The sequence below is a fragment of the Schistocerca piceifrons genome, chromosome 3 (assembly GCF_021461385.2).
Source record: "Schistocerca piceifrons isolate TAMUIC-IGC-003096 chromosome 3, iqSchPice1.1, whole genome shotgun sequence".
Lineage (NCBI taxonomy): Eukaryota > Metazoa > Arthropoda > Insecta > Orthoptera > Acrididae > Schistocerca > Schistocerca piceifrons.
The window spans coordinates 770,604,831-770,628,416 of record NC_060140.1 but is presented as its reverse complement, the minus strand read 5'-3'; the positions used below and the strand labels follow the sequence as shown (position 1 = coordinate 770,628,416).

At 38.6% G+C, this 23,586-nt stretch overlaps 1 protein-coding gene across 1 annotated transcript in view; it reads right to left on the bottom strand.

Annotated features, from left to right (window-relative positions):
- Window positions 1-4,258: 4,258 nt before the first annotated feature.
- The window catches only part of LOC124788468 (ATP-binding cassette sub-family G member 1), a 522,704-nt gene continuing 503,376 nt past the window's right edge, over window positions 4,259-23,586 (bottom strand). The window contains exons 11-12 of the mRNA XM_047255738.1: window positions 17,712-17,867; window positions 4,259-5,187 (exon numbers count right to left, since the gene is read on the bottom strand). Coding sequence (XP_047111694.1) covers window positions 4,846-5,187; window positions 17,712-17,867 — 498 coding nt within the window. The 3' untranslated portion in view covers window positions 4,259-4,845. The remainder of the gene's footprint in view (window positions 5,188-17,711; window positions 17,868-23,586) is intronic.

Genomic DNA, 23,586 nt, shown 5'->3' with positions numbered 1-23,586 from the left:
TTTTATCGAATATTTCAAATGAAGCATTTGTATAATTTTGCACAGACCTGTATCAACTGCAGCGGCTGCTCCTCAAATTAGCTTCTTATGGCTTCCATGAAAAATCTTTAAAGTTGTATCTCAAAAATAGGAAACACAGGGTAGTTATACAACTTGTCCAGCATATTAGTGTGGAAAGTTCTACCACTTTGCCAGTAACAACTAGAAAATGTTTTGCAAATAATTTTATACTTCTCAGAATGTAAGCACTGATCTGAGATGTGTAAAAGGTGTGTGTAATTTGTTAATTCAGAAAAATGGTTTCTTTTGCTAAGTGAGACCTGAAATGTCTGCTAGCTTGTGGAAAACAGTGTCTACATATGGGATGCTGGCACCTTAAGTGTGTTTGTCATTTCCTCTGTATGTCCATTTTATTTTCATACTCATTTTGTCCACCTTTGAATAGGGAAAATCATTAACGAGTGAAGTCCTCTGTTTAGTGTTCAAGGGTATCGCCTCAGCATGTATAAGAGAAGAGCAGATGCCCACTGTCCCCCTCCTCCACCGCATACCCAGGAAAAAATTTTGATACTCACAAACAACTTGCATCTTGCCCTACTACACAGACAGGCTCACCAATTTAGTATCAGTTTGAAAAATGCTCAAATAATGAAAGGATACTAACAACTAACGAGAGCACCTAGAGTGATTTATCATGAAATCTGAAAATTGGTTCACCATTTATCGATATTCTCCTTGCATTGAAAATGCTGATGCTTCCAGTAGCATTATACCTTCACTCTGTAGATCTTTTTCCTGTTATACCAGCCAATTTCAAAAAATACTCAAATATGAGTGAATATATAAGTATGCAACTAAAATTCAACTGTCTGACAGCAAAATAGTATGTAAAAATCTCAGTTAAGAACATTGTATGTACTAGGTACCTATGATGGAAAAGTGGTAGCATTAGTATGTATGGTGATTAAGAATTACAATGTTTCAGAAGTCTTTATCTTGCATATCTTGAAATTATTGTTGTGGTTTTTCAAATGTGGTGTAAATATGAATGATATCTACACTAAAATGCAAGAGTTAGTACATTCAGCATTGTAAAGATTTCAAAGCTACTTGGGGTCAAAGTAAATTTTAGGGGAACTTCATGCTTCATACAGACCAGGGCCGGCCAGAAATTCTGCACACGTGTGGTGCTCTTGCACATGTGCAACTTCTGGGTCACAGCGTGCACGCCGCAGCCGTCAGCGTTCAGGTAGTGGATGTTTCTACGCACAGATGTCGCTCCTCTCTTACACAAAGTGCGTCATCGACACCTCGTATGTATATAACAACCTGGGCTGTATCTGTAAGATTTTTAAACAGTTTTATCTCCATTTTACAGTCACCCCGTTTTTTTGTCTATTGCCTTCCATGATGTTCCCCCTTTTTTTTATCTATCTTCACCATATTCTCTCCTTTGCTATTTTTAAATGTCTTCTATTGTTTGATCTATGCCTTTTGGCTGAAGAGCAGCGCATATGCTGCTGCCAGCCCGCCCCAATGGGGAATTGAAATACAATTAAAAAAAAAAAAAAAATCTGTAGGATCTGTTGCTTCATCGAGTGCAACAGAGAAAGCAACAAAGTATTTAGCCTTCTTTATTAGCTGCCTGTGCAGATTGCCGGCCATAGCACTGATACGTCTTGTCACTGTTTGTTTGGATAGACTGATTTCTTGAAACCTGCTAACGTTCGTGGGACACACAAGTTCTGCAGCATCAATCAGCCACCCTTTCACAAACTCCCCTTCGGGAAAGGGTTTCCCAGATTGTGCAATTCTTAATGCGATTTTAAAACTTGCTCGCAGTGAAGATTTAGTGTGGTTGTCACTCTGGAAAATTGAAAACAGTACATTGTACAGTAAAACAGACATAAATGTAACACAAGAAACTAAGAGTTCAAGAAGTATCAGTTACTTTGACGTACAGTAAAATCGAATTGATGTGTCTCATCCATTTTCTGAAGGACATTTAATTTTGCTTGCCGTTCTTCACTGTTGAGTACACTACATTCGTCTTTGTGATATGTATTGTAATGTCTTTCAATTGAAAACTTACACTGGATGCCTATTATTCGGCGGCACAGCAAACACTGTGAGTTTTCACCAATGGCAACAAAAAAGAATTGCAGTTCCCAGTCATTTTTAAACGGCTGAGAACATAGATCTCCCGTCCTTTGCTTTTTCACGTACTTGCCATTTCTCAGTACTTCACTGTTAAGGTTACGGTCACCAGCGGTAAACGAGACTGGATATGTTGTGCTCTTGCTTGTACCACAGGGAAGTGGAGCTGCCGCCGTGCATTTAGGACACATGTCTAATAACAGATGTCGCTGTCGCTCGCTGTCGCACACGTGCGCACATGTGCAGCACTTCCGCACCTCTGCACACTGTGCAGCATTTGGCCGGCCCTGATACAGACAAATGCAACAGTAATTCGTTCTTTTGAATCTATCCTTAGACAGTTACAGGCTTGCAATGTCATTTACTGTGGTACCAATTGACTTTTGTTTCTTTGGAACTCTAGCATTCAAAACAGGTTGCTCTGAAAAAGCTTAATGAAAACTTTGTAAACTGCCAATATTTTCTTTCATAGAGATACAGGGGTTTCAGTTGCCTGAGACTGCAGTCAGGCGGGTGTGTGATGATGAGTAGCAACTTTCCTTCTCTGATATTGTTACATTCCTTCCAGGATTTTCAATTGTTTGAGATACAGTCTATATTTTGATTTCAAAATGTAAGATGTAATGTATTGTGGAAGGAATAATAAAATAGAGTTCCTAATTTCAGACACTTACAAGATTTCATGCATTAAGGAAACAGTTTTTGGATGCCGTATTCATACCCTAAATATCTTTCTCCTTGAATGGTATTGATCCTAGAAAGGAATAAAGGCAACAAACACTCTTGATGCAGACACTGACCATAACACTGTAGCTGCTTCACTTACTGTCCTAAATGGCTTCCTTAACTTGACTTTATTTATCAAACAGTTATTCATCATCAAACATTTAAATTTCTTTCCATGTTCTCATCACAATGCTCGTGACTTCACATAGTTCACTGAGTTGTTTCCAGCAGTCAAAGAGGCAGAAATCAATTCACACTCTTATGATAACTGTGTAACAACTTATATATTATTCCACATATGGTATCTATACTATTAAACATAGCAAATATTTTAGTAAGGGCTATAAAAAATTCTGTTAAAAGTTTCATGTTGGTCTGTAAGCCATATGTCAGTATTCTTTACCCAAAAATTTGTGATGTTAAACTTGTCTCTAAGAATTCTGTATATATTGCAACATCCATACATACTAATTTTGGTGTACTAATCTGTGCTGGGTATTTTGGGCTTTTCTACAATTTCTTCATGATTCTGGGTCATACAGTTATTGCATTAATGAAACTTCCTGGCAGATTAAAACTGTGTGCCCGACCGAGACACTAACTCGGGACCTTTGCCTTTCGCGGGCAAGTGCTCTACCATCTGAGCTACCGAAGCACGACTCACGCCCGGTCTCACAGCTTTACTTCTGCCACTATCTCGTCTCCTACCTTCCAAACTTTACAGAAGCTCTCCTGCGAAACTTGCAGAACTAGCACTCCCGAAAGAAAGGATACTGCGGAGACACGGCTTAGCCACAGCCTGGGGGATGTTTCCAGAATGAGATTTTCACTCTGCAGTGGAGTGTGCGCTGATATGAAACTTCCTGGCAGATTAAAACTGTGTGCCCGACCAAGACTCGAACTCGGGACCTTTGCCTTTCGCATGCAAGTGCTCTACCATCTGAGCTACCGAAGCACGACTCATGCCCGGTCTCACAGCTTTACTTCTGCCAGTAAAGTTTGGAAGGTAGGAGACGAGATACTGGCAGAAGTAAAGCTGTGAGACTGGGCATGAGTAGTGCTTCGGTAGCTCAGATGGTAGAGCACTTGCCCGCGAAAGGCAAAGGTCCCGAGTTTGAGTCTCGGTCGGGCACACAGTTTTAATCTGCCAGGAAGTTTCATATCAGTGCACACTCCGCTGCAGAGTGAAAATCTCATTCTGGAATTGCGTTAATGTTTATCAGAAGAGGAAAAATTGATCTCTCTCTGCCTAGCTAGTAAGATTCAATTTTACAGTGTTATGTCTGCTTAAAATTATGTTAACATTTGATTATGCTATTCCTATGTTTATGGATGATAAAATACCACTATGAAATACCACTTTGACACCATGAAATAAAGTAAAAAATGTTTATATTCATTTTATCAGACTGACAGGTACAGAATAAAATTTGCAGTAAGCTGAGATTAAGTGAGTTAAAAAATAGTTACACTCAAAAATATTTCTGAACCACTTACATTAAGCATTCCAAAAAACATCAATATTTTGAATAAATTAACCAAATTTTAAAATTTTTTCACATCTTGAGACAATATAGTACTAAAAATAGTCTGCTGGACAGAAACACACATACTGTTTTCAGATATTTATTATATTGCACCTTTAGAGACTAAAATATTATTTTATTGTACTCTGAAAGATATTCTTTGGTTCCTATAAAAAAACACACACACACACACACACACACACACACACACACACACACACACACACACACACACACAAACTCCCCCCCCCCCCCCCCCCATTAGACAGCACTTGCTCTCATTCAGTTGCTTCTTACTAACTTTCAGTTTCCTGATTTATTAATTACATTGTTATAATCTACAGCAATAAATAATACTGCACAGCCACATACAAAAATTCTCACTTCAGCCCACATGTCTGTGTTCCACAATGAACTGTGGAAGGAATGAGTGTCTTTATTTAACAAGTCGTACCCGTAGTCCTATGAAACCCAGAATTCTTAAAGTTAATGTTAGAAATATTATATAAGAGATAGGCGTCCAAAATGACATTTCATCTACATCTGTCATTTGAAGAATAACTTTAGGGTCTGCATAATGACAATAAATGTCAGGACAGTCTAGAACACTCCTATTGAGACCAAAGACACTCAGCACTAAACCAACAACTCCGCTTCGCATGAAACTCATCTGCATTAGTACATTCATCCATGCTGGTATATCATGAGCAAAGTCAAATCCATAAATTGCTAATCCCAGGAAAGGTGCAATAGTAGCTGGGCCAACAATACAACCATTCTGAAACAAATAAATAAAAATTTAGAAATGAAGTTTTATTTTCATCCGTAGAATAAAACACTTACTTGTAAGTACAAATTTCCTAACTTAAGGAAATCAATATCTCTCTCTCTGTACAATAAGGTCACTTGAAAATAATGGTGCCTGCTCATGTAAATGTCATATATGAAGATAAAAATGTGTCTGTTTAATACTGAAATAACTTGGAACTGAAAGCTGCTTTCCAAGTTATAAAGTATTTAGGAAATTAGAAAATGTATTTCTGAGAGAAATATCTGGGTTTTACCAAATCATAGTCAAAGATAGGCTGAAGACAATGTAACAGTGTCAGCAAAAGTTTACTTTTGTGGACATACACTAAAAACTCTTGCCTTTTTTCTGGTGATCCGACATGTCCTCTGTATTCTCAACTTTGCCTTAGATCTACATTTACATGGATACTCTGCAAATCACATTTAAGTGCCTTGGATAGAAAAGTTGGCTTCCTGCTTTAGAATGCATTTCATATACTTTTACCTTTATTATTATGATTATTGATTTATTTTCCTTAAATTTTGTAGTTCTTTTTCTTTCAAACCCTGTATGGAGCTGTGAAAGCTATTGGATTGCTGCACATTACTTTGTAAAAGTTTTTTTCTATGGGAAACATTCTCTGCTTTTTTACCAAGTTTCTATTCTCCTAGGTTTTCTTCTGACCAAACTAAATGTAGAATGGTTTCTGATGTTTCTGTTGTTAGCAGTCTGGGCCTAATAAGTATCTGAATTTTGTACTTATCACCTACTTATTCATTTGATGTCAACTAAGGAATCTTCAGTTTTAAAAATTTGAAACTAATCATTAAGGCATTACTGTCAGATTCTTAGAAATAGCAGTGTGTTGTCATTAGTTACAGACTTTTTATCAGTTGTGATGCTGACTCTTATCTTCAGACCTAGACTAACTACTCAGAAGTGCAAATAAATCAGCTGCACCCAATTTAAAGTTCTATGGAATTTTCTCAGTTATGGTTGGGAAAATGTGAGGAGTGGTGTTACTGAGAACTACAAAATGCTTCTAATTGACTTGTTAGTATAGTGGCTAGGCTGGTGGATGTCAGAAACACTGTCCATGTTATCCTTTTCCCTTTTTCATAATATATCTTTTCTGTTACATTCTAAAAGAGGGTGAGATTCTCTCCTTTAGGCTTTTTTAAATATTTGCCTATCCTTGACTATGGAGCAATGTTAATCACTACTTCAAGGGATGACAAACAGTAATGTTTCTTCTGGGAAGGTCAGAAAACTTTTAAATGGACACATCAGTGAAATGGTGGATCACATTTAGGAAGTCACTGAGTGCAATGTATATGATATCAGGGTAAAATAATGAGAGATTTATGATAGAGACTGTGTAACAGTGCTGCAATGAGTCATTTAATATGAAGATGTTCTCTGACAGCAATACCTCATGAACAAGTTGCAGAGAAACCCCACAGAACACTGGATGCAGTGATGCCTGCAAGTAAAGGAATAAACCAGGAGAATTTTAATAGGAACTTAGTGAGCATATTAGCATTGTCAGAATGTCTTATGTGGGTTTATTCCTGGAAAATTGTTACTAGAAAATATCAACATAATGTGAAGTGACCACCTGTAAATTAGTGGCAAGGGTAATGAATAAATATACAGTAGCTTATTTCACTGATAGACACACTACCCTCTGCCTATGGCAATCACCACTAAGGTCACTCTGATTGTATTTTTGTAGCATTAAATAATTTTTTAAATGCAATTCCTTAACTTCTACATTTATAGCCTCCATCTTTTCACAGAAGAATGGAAACTAGTTTAACAATAGCGTCTTTGCCGTGTCTTTCCTTCTGTCTGGTAAGAAGGTTATTATCTGAGCAGTGAATGAGAGTGCAGAGATTGAGGTATTGGACTCACACTCAGAAGAAATACAGTTCAAATCTTTATCCTACTGTCCAGGCTTGGGTTATACATGATGTCCTTAAATCACCTGAGGTGAGGTGTACAGCAAAGTGAGTACTTGGAAGAGTCTGATTGGTTGCTCTGTGTATGTCATGTCTCACCTCATGCTCTATCTCTAATAATATGATTCTCAACAGTATATAAACGCTAATCTTCCCTCCTTTTCTATTTCACTTTATCAGGATGAGGTGGAAAAGGACTAGATAATTTGGCCAAACTATGAGGACTGTTCGCATAGTAAGGTCCAATCAGTCTTGAAATGGAAACCACCGTGAAATAAAATATGTTTATTTATTTATTGGTCCTGTGAATCTAGGGCTGAACAGTGTACAAAACATATTGGTTTATTTTCAACAGTTGCCTACACCTTTCAGCTACTGCTGTAAATAGTTGCTGCTTCGACTTAGACATTTGTTGTAGTGTTGTACTAACTTTCCAGTACCCTTGTCATAGGAGGCAGCCACTTGTGCTTTTTGCCATTTCTCTGGGCTGGTCTATAGCTCATTGTCTGTGCCAAATGCTATCTTCATAGCCAGCAGTTGATGTCAGCAGAGATGAAACTCAGGGGGAGATAATTACAGGCTGTATTGTGGGTGATCAAACAATTCCCATCAAAAACACTGCAGGAGTGGCTTCAAGTGCCCCACAGCAATTCAACTGAGAATTGTCATGAAGATGGAAGGCATGTTATGTAGGTTGCATGACATCTAGAAAAATCTCTCATGAGACCCTCATAAGGGCAGGAGATACTCTGTATACTGTACAGGCACCTTTGTGTTCTCACTGTGCACTCAGACACATAGATAAACAGGAAAGATGATGTCACACAATTGACGGACATACCAGAGACACTGCCCAACACATCTTGCAAAGCTTCATCAAATCTTCACTGTGGTTTCCGTTTCACACCCAATCAGACCTTACTTTCCAAATAGTCCTGATTACTTCTAGCTCCAGGGTAGAATCATCTCCAGCAGACATCTTTGTGGTCTGTGATCATAGGTTCAGCATCTGAGCTCTACCTGTATGTGTAAGTCTTTTATTCACTACATTTTGTTATTGAGAATAAGACAGTGAGAATATGGGAGAAGCTATGTTATTTACTGGTGTTCATTGATTTAAATTCATGAGCTACTGGTTCGGTAGCATTAGTACTTCACCTGCAGCTACTCTCTTGCAAATTTTATTAAGGCATCTGTCTTTCATGAGCTACAGGGATGTAGCTATTACTGGTTTGGTGTCTAAGTACAACAGTTGCAGCTGCTCTGTTGCAAGCATCATACAAGGCATGTGTCCTTTTTCCAGCATCTGCTGTGGCATTTGTAAGAAATCTTTATTACCTAACCATTACTAGTTCATTATGATTAGTATCACAGCTACAGATTTATGTAGCTACATGGACTCACATACAGTAAGCCATAAATTTAATGGTAGCTCCTGTTTCACTTAGACAGATTGGACAGTACTTAATTCAGGGTTATATAGCTGACAAGATACAGTGAATTTGATTCTTTTTCAGACACGCTGCAGCTCTGATACATTTGGAAACTGCTTATTGGATTTATATGTATAGATCAATTAGTACTGTATTTAGGCAATGCCAGTGCATTTAATGTGGGCATCAATATAACTTTTTTCAAGTCATCATTTACTCCCTTCAAATATGTGTTTCTGTCAGCCTCCCATTCCACCATTTTTACTTCAGGGTGAACTGACCCTACTTATAACAGGTGACTATACATTCTACTTTGTTTTTCTGTTGAAAACTCCTGTAAAAGTTTGTTCTGATGCTATATGTGCACAGAATGAGATGAAACAATCCATTCACCCTCTTTAGTGATTTCCTCTCATATTAAATGCGAGATTTTATTCAAGAGTCTGCTAAACTAATTAAGTGTCCTATGCATTTTGCTTTAATTCAGCTGTATCTGAGGTGATGTTTCGTTTACAATTTTCGAATGCTAGTTGTATACCGCATATGATCTTTTCCATAATACTCAGTCTTACATCTGATATAACAGGTAAAAAAATCTACTTACCAAGCAACGGCAGTAGAACACACATGTAACAGGTTCTAGAGTTTGCAAGCTTTCAGGGCCAGCATTTCCTTCTTCTGGCAGAAGGGTTGGAAGGGAAAGGGGAGGGATGAAGGAAAACGAAGCTGAGGTTTAGGAAAAGGGGGTGGAGTTTGGAAAAGTCACTCAGAACCCTGGGTCAAGGGAGGGCTACCAAACAGGATGGGAAGGAAAGACTGATTGATGGGGACTGCAACAGACAAGACTTGAAAATCTGTGAGCTTAAAGGTGAAAGATAGGGTAAGATGCAAGCCAGAGATTACTGCAAAACTGTAAAACATCATGCACAAGTTAATAAGAGCGAAGCGTATTGTACAGGGCTATTACAAATGATTGAAGCTCCATTCATTGACATATGGTCACGACACACTACAGATACGTAAGAAAAACTCATAAAGTTTTGTTCGGCTGAAGCCGCACTTCAGGTTTCTGCTGCCAGAGCACTCGAGAGCGCAGTGAGACAAAATGGCGACAGGAGCCGAGAAAGCGTATGTCGTGCTTGAAATGCACTCACATCCGTCAGTCATAACAGTGCAATGACACTTCAGGATGAAGTTCAACAAAGATCCACCAACTACTAACTCCATTCGGTGATAGTATGCACAGTTTAAAGCTTCTGGATGCCTCTGTAAGGGGAAATCAACGGGTCGGCCTGCAGTGAGCGAAGAAACGGTTGAACACGTGCGGGCAAGTTTCACGTGTAGCCCGCGGAAGTCGACGAATAAAGCAAGCAGGGAGCTAAACGTACCACAGCCGACGGTTTGGAAAATCTTACGGAAAAGGCTAAAGCAGAAGCCTTACCGTTTACAATTGCTACAGGCCCTGACACCCGATGACAAAGTCACACGCTTTGATTTTTCGGCGCGGTTGCAACAGCTCATGGAAGAGGATGCGTTCAGTGTGAAACTTGTTTTCAGTGATGAAGCAACATTTTTTCTTAATGGTGAAGTGAACAGACACAATGTCCGAATCTGGGTGGTAGAGAATCCTCACGCATTCATGCAGCAAATTTGCAATTCACCAAAAGTTAACGTGTTTGTGCAATCTCACAGTTTAAAGTTTACGGCCCCTTTTTCTTCTGCGAAAAAAAACGTTACAGGACACGTGTATCTGGACATGCTGGAAAATTGGCTCATGCCACAACTGGAGACCGTCAGCACCGACTTCATCTTCAACAGGATGGTGCTCCACCACACTTCCATCATGATGTTCGGCATTTCTTAAACAGGAGATTGGAAAACTGATGGATCGGTCGTGGTGGAGATCATGATCAGCAATTCATGTCATGGCCTCCACGCTCTCCTGACTTAACCCCATGCGATTTCTTTCTGTGGGGTTATGTGAAAGATTCAGTGTTTAAACACCCTCTACCAAGAAAAGTGCCAGAACTGCGAGCTCGCATCAACGATGCTTTCGAACTCATTGGTGGGGACATGCTGCGTCGAGTGTGGGAGGAACTTGATTATCGGCTTGATGTCTGCCGAATCACTAAAGGGCACTATCGTACATTTGTGAATGCCTAAAAAAACTTTTTGAGTTTTTGTACGTGTGTGCAAAGCATTGTGAAAATATCTCAAATAATAAAGTTATTGTAGAGCTGTGAAATCGCTTCAATCATTTGTAATAACCCTGTATGTGATAGTACTGGTGGTGGTGGTGGTGGGGGGGGGGGGGGGGGGGGGGGATGGCGAAAAATAGACAGGTCAGAAAATGAAGGATTTAGAAAACTAAAAGGTAAATTAAGGCCAGGTGGGTAGTGACAACCAAGGACATGTTGTAGCACCAGTTCCCACTTGTGGAGTTCTGAGAAACTGGTGTCTGGGAAGAATCCAGTTGACACATGTGATGAAACAGGCACTGAGGTCACAACTCTCATGTTATAGAGCATGCACTGCAACAGGATATGTTTGTTGCCAATATACACCCTCTACATATGGCCATTTGTCCCAACTGTAACATGGTGGTAGTCATGCCAGTTTACAGGACTGAACAGTATATTATGCATCATTTCACAGGTGACTCTCCATTTGAGAGTATATGTTTTGCCAGTCACAGGGCCGGTACAGGTGGTGATAGAAGGGTGCATAGGGCAGTCTTGCAGCAGGACGATCACAGTGGTAGGAACCATAGGATAGTAGAATGTGTGCAGAAGGAGCATAAGGTCTGACAAGGATGTTGCAGAGATTTTGAGGGTGATAGAAAGCTATTCAAGGTATGGTGAGCAAACCTCAGATATTATGGACCTCATTTCAGGAATGATTTAAGGAGGTCATAGCCTTGTTGAAGTAGGATAATAATAAGTGATAAGTGGTATACTCCTAAGTTGTTGTTTGGAGCAATCAGCAGTACCAGTATGGGATGTGATGCCCCATGAAATCTGCGTTTGAACTAGGCTGATGGGGTAATTATGCCCAGTGAATGCTGAGGTCAGAATGGTGATGTATTGCTGTAAAGTCTGTGTCCAACAAATATGTTTGCCTCAAATGCGAAGGCTGTATGGGAGGGAATGTTGACGTGAAAAGGATGGCAACTGTCAAACTGTAAGTACTGTTTGTTAGTATGTTTAATGTGAACAGAAGTGTGTAACTGAAATTCAGTGAGAATGAGATCAGCCTCAAGGAACATGTCACGGGATTCAGAGTAGGACCATGTGAAATTTAATTGGGAGACTGTATTTAGAGATTCCAGGAATTTCAAATGGTCAGCCTCAACATGAGTCCATATGGCAAAGATGTCATCAATGTACCTAAACCAAACCAGGGACTGAAGGCTTATGGATCCCAGGAAAGCCTGTCCTCATAGGTCTGGAATTGATTCCTTCCTCCCACTGGATGTTCGAGTCGTGCCTCGGACACAGGTGAGTATGTTGTTCTTAGCATAAGTTGGCTTAAGTAGTGTTAAGTCTAGGGACCGATGACCTCAGCAGTTTGGTCTATTAGGAACTCACACACATTTGAACATTTTGACTTCCTTCCTGCTCACCTTAAACATTTTAATATTTACCAACAACTGTTTCATTTTTAAGGGTCAGATATACAAACAAACTATCAGTTTAATAAGTCACAGCTGCAAAATACTAATGCGAATTCTTTACAGATGAATGGAAAAACTGGTAGAAGCCGACCTCGGGGAAGATCAGTTTGGATTCCGTAGAAATGTTGGAACACGCGAGGCAATACTGACCCTACGACTTACCTTAGAAGAAGATTAAGGAAAGGCAACCTACATTTCTAGCATTTGTAGACTTAGAGAAAGCTTTTGACAATGTTGACTGGAATACTCTCTTTCAAATTTTGAAGGTGGCAGGGGTAAAATACAAGGAGTGAAAGGCTATTTACAATTTGTACAGAAAGCAGATGGCAGTTATAAGAGTCGAGGGACATGAAAGGGAAGCAGTGATTGGGAAGGGAGTGAGACAGGGTTGTAGCCTCTCCCCAACGCTATTCAATCTGCATATTGAGCAAGCAGTAAAGTAAACAAAAGAAAAGTTCGGAGTAGGTATTAAAATCCATGGAGAAGAAATAAAAACTTTGAGGTTCGCCGATGACATTGTAATTCTGTCAGAGACAGCAAAGGACTTGAAAGAGCAGTTGAACGTAATGGACAGTGTCTTGGAAAGAGGGTATAAGATGAACATAAAAAAAAGTAAAGTGAGGATAATGAATGTAGTTGAATTAAATAAGGTGATGCTGAGCAATTAGATTAGGAAATGAAACACTTAAAATAGTAGATGAGGTTTGCTATTGTGGGGCAAAATAACCGATGATGGTCGAAGTAGAGAGGATATAAAATGTAGACTGGCAATGGCAAGGAAAGCGTTTCTGAAGAAGAGAATTTGTTAACATCAAGTATAGATTTAAGTGTCAGGAAGTCGTTTCTGAAAGTATTTGTATGGAGTGTAGCCATGTATGGAAGTGAAACATGGATGATAAATAGTTTAGACAAGAAGAGAATAGAAGCTTTCAAAATGTGGTGCTACAGAAGAATGCTGAAGATTAGATGGGTAGATCACATAACTAATGAGGAAGTATTGAATAGAATTGGGGAGAAGAGGAGTTTGTGCCACAACTTGACCAGAAGAAGGGATCGGTTGGTAGGACATGTTCTGAGGCATCAAGGGATCACCAATTTAGTGCTGGGGGGCACCGTGGAGGGTAAAAATCGTAGAGGGAGACCAAGTGATGATTACACTAAACAGATTCAGAAGGATGTAGGCTGCAGTAGGTACTGGGAGATGAAGAAGCTTGCACAGATAGAGTAGCGTGGAGAGCTGCATCAAACCAGTCTCAGGACTGAAGACTACAACAACAACAACAACATATACAAACAAATCAGGGATATAGCCATCAGAACGAGGTTGGCTCCTTCCTGTGCCAACCTTTTCATGGGTCAGTTGATGAGGGCTTTGCTGGGATCCATATGTCCTCAGCCTCTGATTTGGTTTAGATACATTGATGACATCTTTATCATGTGGTTAACCTGTTAAAATTTCCAAAATCTCTGAATACATTCTCGAAATTAAATTTCATATGATCCTATTCCAAATCCCATGCCACTTTCCTAGATGTTGGTCTAATCCTTGCTGAAGGTCAGCTGCACACTTACGTTAAACCCCACTTACAAACAACAGTACTTAGGCCTACATTTTAATAGTTGCCATCCTTTCCATGTCGAATGTTCCCTCCCAAACAGCCTTGGTATTCAAGGCAATATTTGTTAAGATGAAGACGTCCTACAGCAGTACATCAGCATTCTCACCTCAGCCTTCACTGGGACATAATTACCCCACCAACCCAGTTCAAAGCAGATTTCCTGGGCCATTACATCCAACTGTGGTACTGCTGATTCCTCCAGAAAACAACTTAGGAGTGCACCACTGTCTTTACTGTATTAATCTGTGACTTTGACAAGGCTGTGACTTCCTAAATCCTAAAATTATGTCCTGAGATGAGGCCCATTCTGTGTTAGATTTTTTCTACCACACCTAGATGAGCTTTTGGTCACCTTCCCAACCTCCACAATATTCTTGTCAGACCACATGCTCCTTTTGCACCCATGTCCCTACCCTATGGTGCCTACCCCTGTGACTGTCCTCGCTGCAAGCCTTGCCTTATGCACCCTACTACCACCACTTACACCATCCCTGTAAGTGGCAAAAAATATACTATCAAGGGGAGAGCCACCTATGAAATGACACATGTCATATGACATCTGTTGTATAAGTACAGTTTGGCTTTTTCATTGGCTTGACTACCATGAAGTTACCAGTTAGGATGCATGGCCATTGGCAGAGGGTGTGTACTGGCATCTAACAATATCCTGTTGCAGGGTATGCTCTACAACATGACAGTCATGACCTGAGTGCCTTTTTCACCACATGTGCCATCTGGATTCTGCCCCCAGACACCAGTTATTCAGAACTCTGCAGGTGGGAGCTGGTGCTACAACATGGCCGTGGTTCTCGCCACCCACCTGGCCTTAATTCATGTTAATTACTTTGGGCTCAGCATTTTTCACAGAATCTATGTCTTTCTCCACTCTCTTTCAGTTTTCTACATCTTTCATTTTCTGACCTGTCAATGTTTTGCATTTCCTTTCCTCCTCTAACACACACAATTCACTTTGCTTTTTGTTCTTATCAATTTGTGCACAATGCTTTAGCAGTTATCTGTCTTGCATATTATCCTATTTTTCACCTTTAAGCTCTCAGGTTTTCAGATCTCATCTGGTGCAGTCTCCAACAATCAGTCTTTCTTTCCTTGTCATCCCATCTGGTAAGTCTCCTCTGACCCACAGTTCTGGGTGACTTTTCTAAATTCTACCCCCTTTTCCTAAACCTCACCAACCTTTTCCTTCACCCCTCTTCCTTCCCATCAACCCTTCTGTCAGAAGGAGCCATCTGCTCTGAAAGCTTGCAAACTGTAATATGTTTTACATGTGTGTTCTCCTTCCACTGCTTGGTGAGCAGATTTTTTACCCATCAAATTATATTATATTTTCAAAAACTGATTGTTTTTGTTGGTCTAATATAATAGGATAGATACAAAATCTACTCACCATGCTGCAGCAGTATAAAACATACAATAAAAGATGTGCAAACATGGAATCTTTTGGAGCCAGTGTGCCTCCTTCTGGGAGAGGGATGAAGGGAAGGGAAGATGGCTGCAAGAAGAGACTGGTGATGTTTAGGTAATGAGAAAAGTTACAGAATAGTCATCCAGAACCACAGGGTCTTTTCTTTCCTTCTCATCCCATCCAGAAAGTCTGCCTGACCTTGGCTTCTGGCTGACTTTTTTTTATCTCTTTGCATTTACGAAACCTTACCAGACCTCTTCCTTCTCCTTCAATCCTTCCACCACTGGCTCTGAAAGCTCACTCATGTTTTTTTTCCTTCTGTAGCTTGGCAATTAAATATTTTTATCTATCCTATTTATTAAACATTGATTATTTTCACTTTTATATCAGTCTTAGTTCTACAAAATTTTTAATGTTTTCATGGTTGTGGCTTGTTGACAAACTGCCTATTGGCTTCTGTCCTGGGTTTATCAGCCAACATTCATCTGATGATTTTACTGATGTTTCACCAGCACAAGTGGCTGGCATTGTTAAAGCTTCACCCTCCATTGCTGGTGGAGAACTGGAGCAGAGCTTGGGGCTGCAGACTATATGTACCTGGTGCGCCAAAGTCCAAGGTCTTCTCTGCGGTCATTTCCAGTGCGGTTCTCCTCTTGCTACCTGCAATGGTCGTTTGCTGCATCATGGGAAGCTAGGAACTGTTTACCTTAAGGCTTTCTTCTTTCTTACTGAAGCTATTACCATGTTTTTGCATTTCTATAGCCTCTCTGACACATAAATAAAGGACTTGGGACATTTCATTGAGAAGCTGAAGAAACTAAAACTTGCACCAAACAACATCCTGGTCAGCTTTGATATTGTTTCCTTGTTTACAAAAGTGCTGCTCAGTGACCCTATGGAGTACATCAGTTCCATTTTTCTGCAAGACAACACAAATCTCTTTCATGCATGTCTCACCATGAGCTATTTCATGTCGAATGCCAATTTCTATGAACAGCTGGAAGGCCTCACCATGAGTAGTCCTCTTAGTCCATTGGTGGCCAACTTCTTCATGGAAAATTTCAAAACACAGGCACTGGACTTTGCAACTTGTAAACATAAGGTGTGGTACAGATACGTAAATGATATTTTTTATGTGTGGAGCCATGGTGAAGAAAAGCTTGGTGACTTCCTAAGACACTTGAACAGCCTCCATGTCAACATAAAATTTACCATGCAAGAAGAAAAGGACAAGAAACTACCATTTCTAGATGTGCTGGTCAAAAGGGGTGGCAAAAACCTGGGAGACAGTGTGTATCAAAAACTGACACACACGGACTGATATGTGCACAATTTATCAAACCACCATTTTAGTTTTTTCTTGCAGCCCTCTTCCTCCCGGGTCAGAAAAGAGCCATGATTAATACGCTTGTAAAATGTGCAGGACAAATTTGTGAGCCACAGCACCTCAGACACGAAATGCAACACCTGGAAAGTGTTCTGAGGAGCAATGAGTACACCACAAGTTGTATTAGAAGTGTAACAGAGACAAACACTTGCTGAAGTGACAAATCAGAAAAAGAAATGTCACGTATGGCCTTTCTGCCATACATTCCCAGAGTGGTGGACAGAATCAGCTGTATATTGGACAAACACAGTGTAAAGATGATTTTCGAACCAACAAAGAAGATAAAAGAGTGTCTTAGATCAGCAAAGGAGAAGAGGGACCCATTTGCAATGTCGAGAATATACCGCATACCATGCACATGCAGAAAAGTTTATGTTGGAATGACTGGATGACCAAGCAACACCAGGATCAAAGAACATAAGTGACATTGCAGGTTGGGGGAGGTAGAGAAATTTGCTGTGGCAGAGCACGCAATTCGTGAGACACAGTGTAGTAAAATTCAACAACATGGAAGTTCTGGCCATAGAGGCTATTCAGAGAGGCTATAGAAATACAAAAACATGTGAATAGCTTCAACAAGAAAGAAGAAAGCCTTAAGGTAAACGGATCCTGGCTTCCCATGCTGCAGCAAAAGACTGTCGTTGGTAGCTAGAGGAGATCTACACTGGAAATGACCACACGGAATCCCTCGGACATTGGCTCACCAGGTACATATAGGCTGCAGCTGTGAGTTTGGCTCCATTTCACCACCAGCAATAGAGGGTGAAGCTTTGACAATACCAGCCACTTGTGCTGGTGAAATGTCAGTAAAATAATCAGACGAATGTTGGCTGAAGAACACAAGATAGAAGCCAATAGGTACTTTGTTGGTCTTAGTTCTGCTTCATATAATGTCTGTAGATTAAAATTATTTACATTAGAAAAAAATTAATGATATTTTCAATGAACTATTGAGTACCAAATAGAAATACATGCCAATCACAAAAAGCATATTGTGAGACACTGGAAAAACTGACCGTAATACTGAATGTTGAACCAATAGCAATGCCCATCCCTTCAGCAGCTACTGAAGTGATTATTCCCATAACTGCAAAGAGCAGAAATCTGTTGAGCTCCATTGGTAGTCCTATCATTGCGTAGATTATGCTTAGGAATACAAGACTGAGAAAGACCTGCAGAAGAACAAAAGAATTAATATTAATAAATTTTAGTTGTATAGTATTTCAATATAGCATCTATGAAAAACAAACTCAAAATTTGGAATACTAAATTACTTCACAATCATCAAATTATAAAAACTTTGAAACTTCCTGGCAGATTAAAACTGTGTGCCCGACCGAGACTAGAACTCGGGACCTTTGCCTTTCGCGGGCAAGTGCTCTACCATCTGAGCTACCGAAGCACGACTCACGCCCGGTACTCACAGCTTTACTTCTGCCAGTACCTCATCTCCTACCTTCCAAACTTTACAGAAGCTCTCCTGCAAACCTTGCAGAACTAGCACTCCTGAAAGAAAGGATATTGTGTAGACATGGTGTAGCCACAGCCTGTAAAGTTTGGAAGGTAGGAGACGAGATACTGGCAGAAGTAAAGCTGTGAGTACCGGGCGTGAGTTGTGCTTCGGTAGCTCAGATGGTAGAGCACTTGCTCGCGAAAGGCAAAGGTCCCGAGCTCGAGTCTCGGTGGGGCACACAGTTTTAATCTGCCAGGAAGTTTCATATCAGTGCACACTCCGCTGCAGAGTGAAAATCTCATTCTATAAAAACTTTGTTACCATTACTGATTAACATTATATAGTGTGACCAAAAGTAATGAACAACAGTTTCAGCAAAACATTTTCTGGCTATTTGAATATCATCTTGCTGTAATGTTTGTCAAGATCTCAGCCATTTACAGCACTCATATGTCACATATCCAAATCTTTTACTGAAAATGGCAATGCCAAAGAAGCATTAACCTTGGAAATGTACAAACAGTGAAAATATCAGTACATTTAATAGTCTTTGCCACATGGAAGATACACAGTTGCAGAAAAAAGCCTTACAATAAGGTCAGGTAAGACTAAGGAACATCAAACTGGATGAAATTTGATAAGTATGGAATATTTTTTTAAGGTGGTTGCCATCAGTTCTTACATATTTTTAATGTTCATGACATGCAGCTGCTAAATTATCTATTTGTTACTACCAGTTTTGGTTACACACCATCATCACAGTATAAAAAATCAAATATTACTCACAACATATGCTATGACATGTGAATAATATTTGATATTTTATACCATGAAGACGGTGAGAAAGCAAAGTTGATATTTAGTCACTTATTAAGCAGCTTATGATGGACATCTATGGAGCATGTCCAAGTACATATTTGCTTTGTCAGTTCTACATAAAAATAGTTTTTTTTTTATTATTCAAACTGCAGATTTGCTTAGACCACTAATAAATTTTAGCTACAATTCTTCAGTAAATTACATAATAGTAATATAATTCTGATACAGTAAACCAAACAGATTTTATGAGGTATACATATTCTACATACATAAATGAAAGAAAATTTAATTGCAATTATTCTATACCATGGTTACATCATTTTGTGTATATGGCATAAAACAGTCATTACATATTCTTGCTCCAGTTTTGTTTACATTAATAAAAAATTTCAAAGTAGTAATACTGACCCAAGGTTACATCATTTAAATACAATAATGCTGTTCAGAAGTTACCTTATTTTACTTATCCTTTTCTCTCTCTTCCTGTTTACATCTTTTTTTATACTCAGCCTGTTTACTTCAGTTCTTTTCATGTGAAAGAAATTCTCTGATCAAGTTTAAAGGGGTATCTAATAGTAACTGTTTGATCAAATGTTTACACTTTCGATATGGCATTAGTGTTGAGTGGTGGTAAACAGTCATGCCGTGCATTTTTAGTGTGGTGGGGGTGTATAGTTTCATTTTTGTTGAATATATCTTTATGATCCTAAGTGAGGTACAGATTTTCATATAAGTACAAACTGTAGAAATTTAGTATCTTATATTTTTAGAATAAAGGCTTGTAGCTGTCTCTTGTCCTTATATTTCTTATTATTTTGTTTGTATCAGTCAAGGCACCCCATAATTATTCTGATTGCTCTCTTTTGTAATTTGAATATTTCAATTGTATCAGTCAAGTGGCCCAATAAAAGACAATTAAACATCTTCATGACATGGATTAAAAGAATAATAGCCATAGAGTAGAAAGGCACCAATGTGGAGCTTCAAAAAGGTGTCCTATAAACCACAAGTGTGTAGAAGTCAGCATCTTGTGAAAAACTGGTCACTAGAATTTTATGGTACATAATAACATTTCACATCATGTCAGGAATACCAGTAAAGTGGGCTAATAAGTTTTTCAATTGCGTCAACTTTGTAGTGATATTAAAGGAGAAGTTAAGCATTAATACTAATAATAATAAATCAACTACAGGAGTCATACCACACAATATCCACCAGTACATCAATGCAATACAGCTACATCCAAACTTATATATACAACTACAGAAATCCGTAATTATTGATACATGTTCAATCACCTGAAAGTTCCTAAATGCAATATAACATATACCATACAGTTAAAAGGAAGTCACGCTTGATCAAGGTCCGCGTCACTTTCCATTTTTGACCAGACGTAACGTCTGATAAAAGAAAGAAAGAAAGAAAGAATAATAATAATAATAATAATAATAAAGATCTACTTAAATAGCCATTCTCTAAAAACCACCTACATGTGCATGACAGAGGGTACTTTCCATACCTGTTCTACTTGTTACAATAGAAGTTCACTCACACCCTCTTTACATTACCAAAAATTTAACCAACTTGTCTTTTGACTTTATTCTTTAAAAAAATTGCAACTTACAGTTCCACATGATGATTACCCTACTGCAAAGTTGCTTCCACAATGAGGCATATTATCTCAACAAATTACAGGAATGATAGTACTTCTAATGTCATTGATTTAAGTCAAGCCTTACAAGAAACTTACTAGTCAAGATCACATTCAGTAATATTTATTCCTAGTGATTAGTTTCAACAGTTAAGATTGTCATCATCCGATTTTCTAAAAACTCATTGTACATCCTGTTCCATTATGACTGTATTATACATGCCATGTGGACATTATAGTGGACAGTATGGAGCACACTCCACACAAGTTTGTTAAAAATAAAAACAGGTTTGTCACAAATAAAAATAATTCATTTAAAAAACACATGGTGTAACTAGGTATTTTTACACACATAACATTCCACTGATGCTTGTTATGTGTTGAATTATATAACAGTGCACATTTGTGCACATGTTTACATTTACATGATGAGTTAATACATCATGGATCCACATTGTTTGAAATGCACAGTTCAACAAGAGTTGAACAAAACCAGCCATTCATAGGAATTAAAATTTGTCTACCTTTGACCGTTCACCGTAAACAATGACTTTGAGCTAATGTAGGCAGTAAACACAGCAGCGAAAAGGTATTAGCTGAGGTGAGTTAGGTTACATGCAGACAGTTTTATGCCACATTTACTCATTGGCTTAGCTCCGCATTGGTGCATTTCTGACCTACGATTATCTGTCTCATTTTGTTCAGTTTGACATACCCTACCCAGTTATTAGCAATCAGATTTTTTTCTGCACTCTGCATATAAGATCATCAGCTTCACTGGAAAAGAATAATATCCTGTTTAGTGTAGTTTACTTGCTTTGATGATAATGTACTAAGTTAGTGCGGAAGTTTAGTCTTCCCATCTCAACAGTTTCTAAGTGGCTGGTGATGTGGAAATCTGTCAGAAGATACAGAGAGACCTAACAGATTATACATTTAAACCTCAAAAATGTTGGCCGTTCACCACAACAATGCTGTAACTGCTATCCATAATGATAAAAAAAATCATAATACATATAGCTGAAAAGTTGTATGTGTTAAATATTTTATAAGTTTCAATATAGTAGTGCAATACTTCATGTGATTCATGTGATTTTCATTTGAATGTGACAGAAGTTCAAAATATTAGTGCAGTAATGGAATTTCATTATTTTCTAGGAAGGAATTCTCTACTGTCAGTTTTCATGTGAAGATGTATTGGCCAATGATAACATGTAACTCTTCTGGAGATTTTACACTCTTGTTTATGACAAGCAGATACAATTTTTGTCTTTCCAGTGCATTGAGATAGCTGTTATGAAGAGACAAATGGAATAAACTATGTCTCAGCACTATTGATAACTTACAAGTATAATAATTTGCCATTAGATATTGGGAAGGTTTTGTTAAAAAACACTGCATAATTTTTTGCACATTACACTTCACAGGTTGACAAATTAAAGAGCATTTTGCCCATAGAATACAAAAGAGGAAAGTATTCCAAAATGCCTCACAGCACCTGGTATCATGACAAAGGCTCGTTGAAGAAATATACTGAATCATTCCAAGACAAGAAAAGTAATGTGCTACTTTTTAAATTGTAAGCAAGCATAAAAAATAACTCCTTTTTCGGAAGAAGTGCCGTGGAGTAAATAGCATTGAAAATATGTACACAGATATTTTGAGAGGCAATTTGAAATTAAAATTTGATGTACCAAGGTCAGATGAGTATTGATATAAGGACAAACTTTTTATGCAGATGGTTAATGTACATTTTGCAGATGGAATTATAAAAGTTGAAACAGGAATATCACCATGTCAGGGGTGAAGCAGCAAAGAAAATACTTGTCACTGATACATATGGGAAAAAGTGAAACCACAGGTAATATTGTACATCAAATGTATTTACAATTATGAATATGGACAACCATCAGTTATATAATGAAATGACAACAATGTAAATTTGTGCCAGACCGGGACTCGAATCCAGATTTCCTGCTTATAGCGACTGGTCTCCTTACCATTTGGCTACCCGAGAATGACCTACAGTCAGACCCAAACTTCCATATGTCATTAAGCATGTGTCTGCAATCTATACTTGTACATCCATTATGTATTTTCCCCTACAGGGGAGACATTTTACTTAAAAGTTGCTTGCCCATTGTTGATGGATAAATATGATATTGCAGTACTTGTGTTGTTATGAGTTACAATGCAAACTTGCTTTGGACATGCATGCATGTTAATGACATTTGGAAGTTTGGGTCTAGTCATGAGTCGTACTTGGATAGCCAAATAGTAAAGTGACTGCTCATGATAAGCAAGAAATCTGGGTCTGAGTCCCAGTCTGGCACAAATTTTCATTGTTATCATTCCATTATACAGCTGATGGTTGTTTATATTCATAATTGCAAATATGTATTTCATAATGGCTGTATTTGCCACAGTACCTGTACCTTCAGACATACATACTGCCTGTTCCTTCAGACATGCGCGCACGTCTGAAGGTACTTTGCATCATAATTGAGAATAACACAGGCACTGCAACATCATAGGTAATTTTGTGACTTTGTTCATCAGTCTTCAGCAGGTACATTTCTGTCTACAGATGAATCATTCTTCTATAATTCATCAACAGTAGTACTCTTGGTACTACCTGGCAATACCTAATACTGGGAGCAACACTGCTTCATGTGTCTTTGGTATGAAAGAAATCTGAAGAAAGTTCAGGAGGGACATCTTCATTCATTCTGAAATATCTTCTGACACATTTCGCTTCATCCCCTGATGGTGAAGTTTGGATTCTGATAATCTGATTTGACCATTACACTGTGCACAACAACTGGCAAATGATTATCTTTTTTCAAAATCTGATTATCTGTGAACATTTCACTGCTGTACACCTGAAATTCCTTGTTACATACAGTGTATAGTGTCCTGCCATATAATAGAAATTTTGTTCTTATAGGGAGGAAAAAAAGTCATTTCG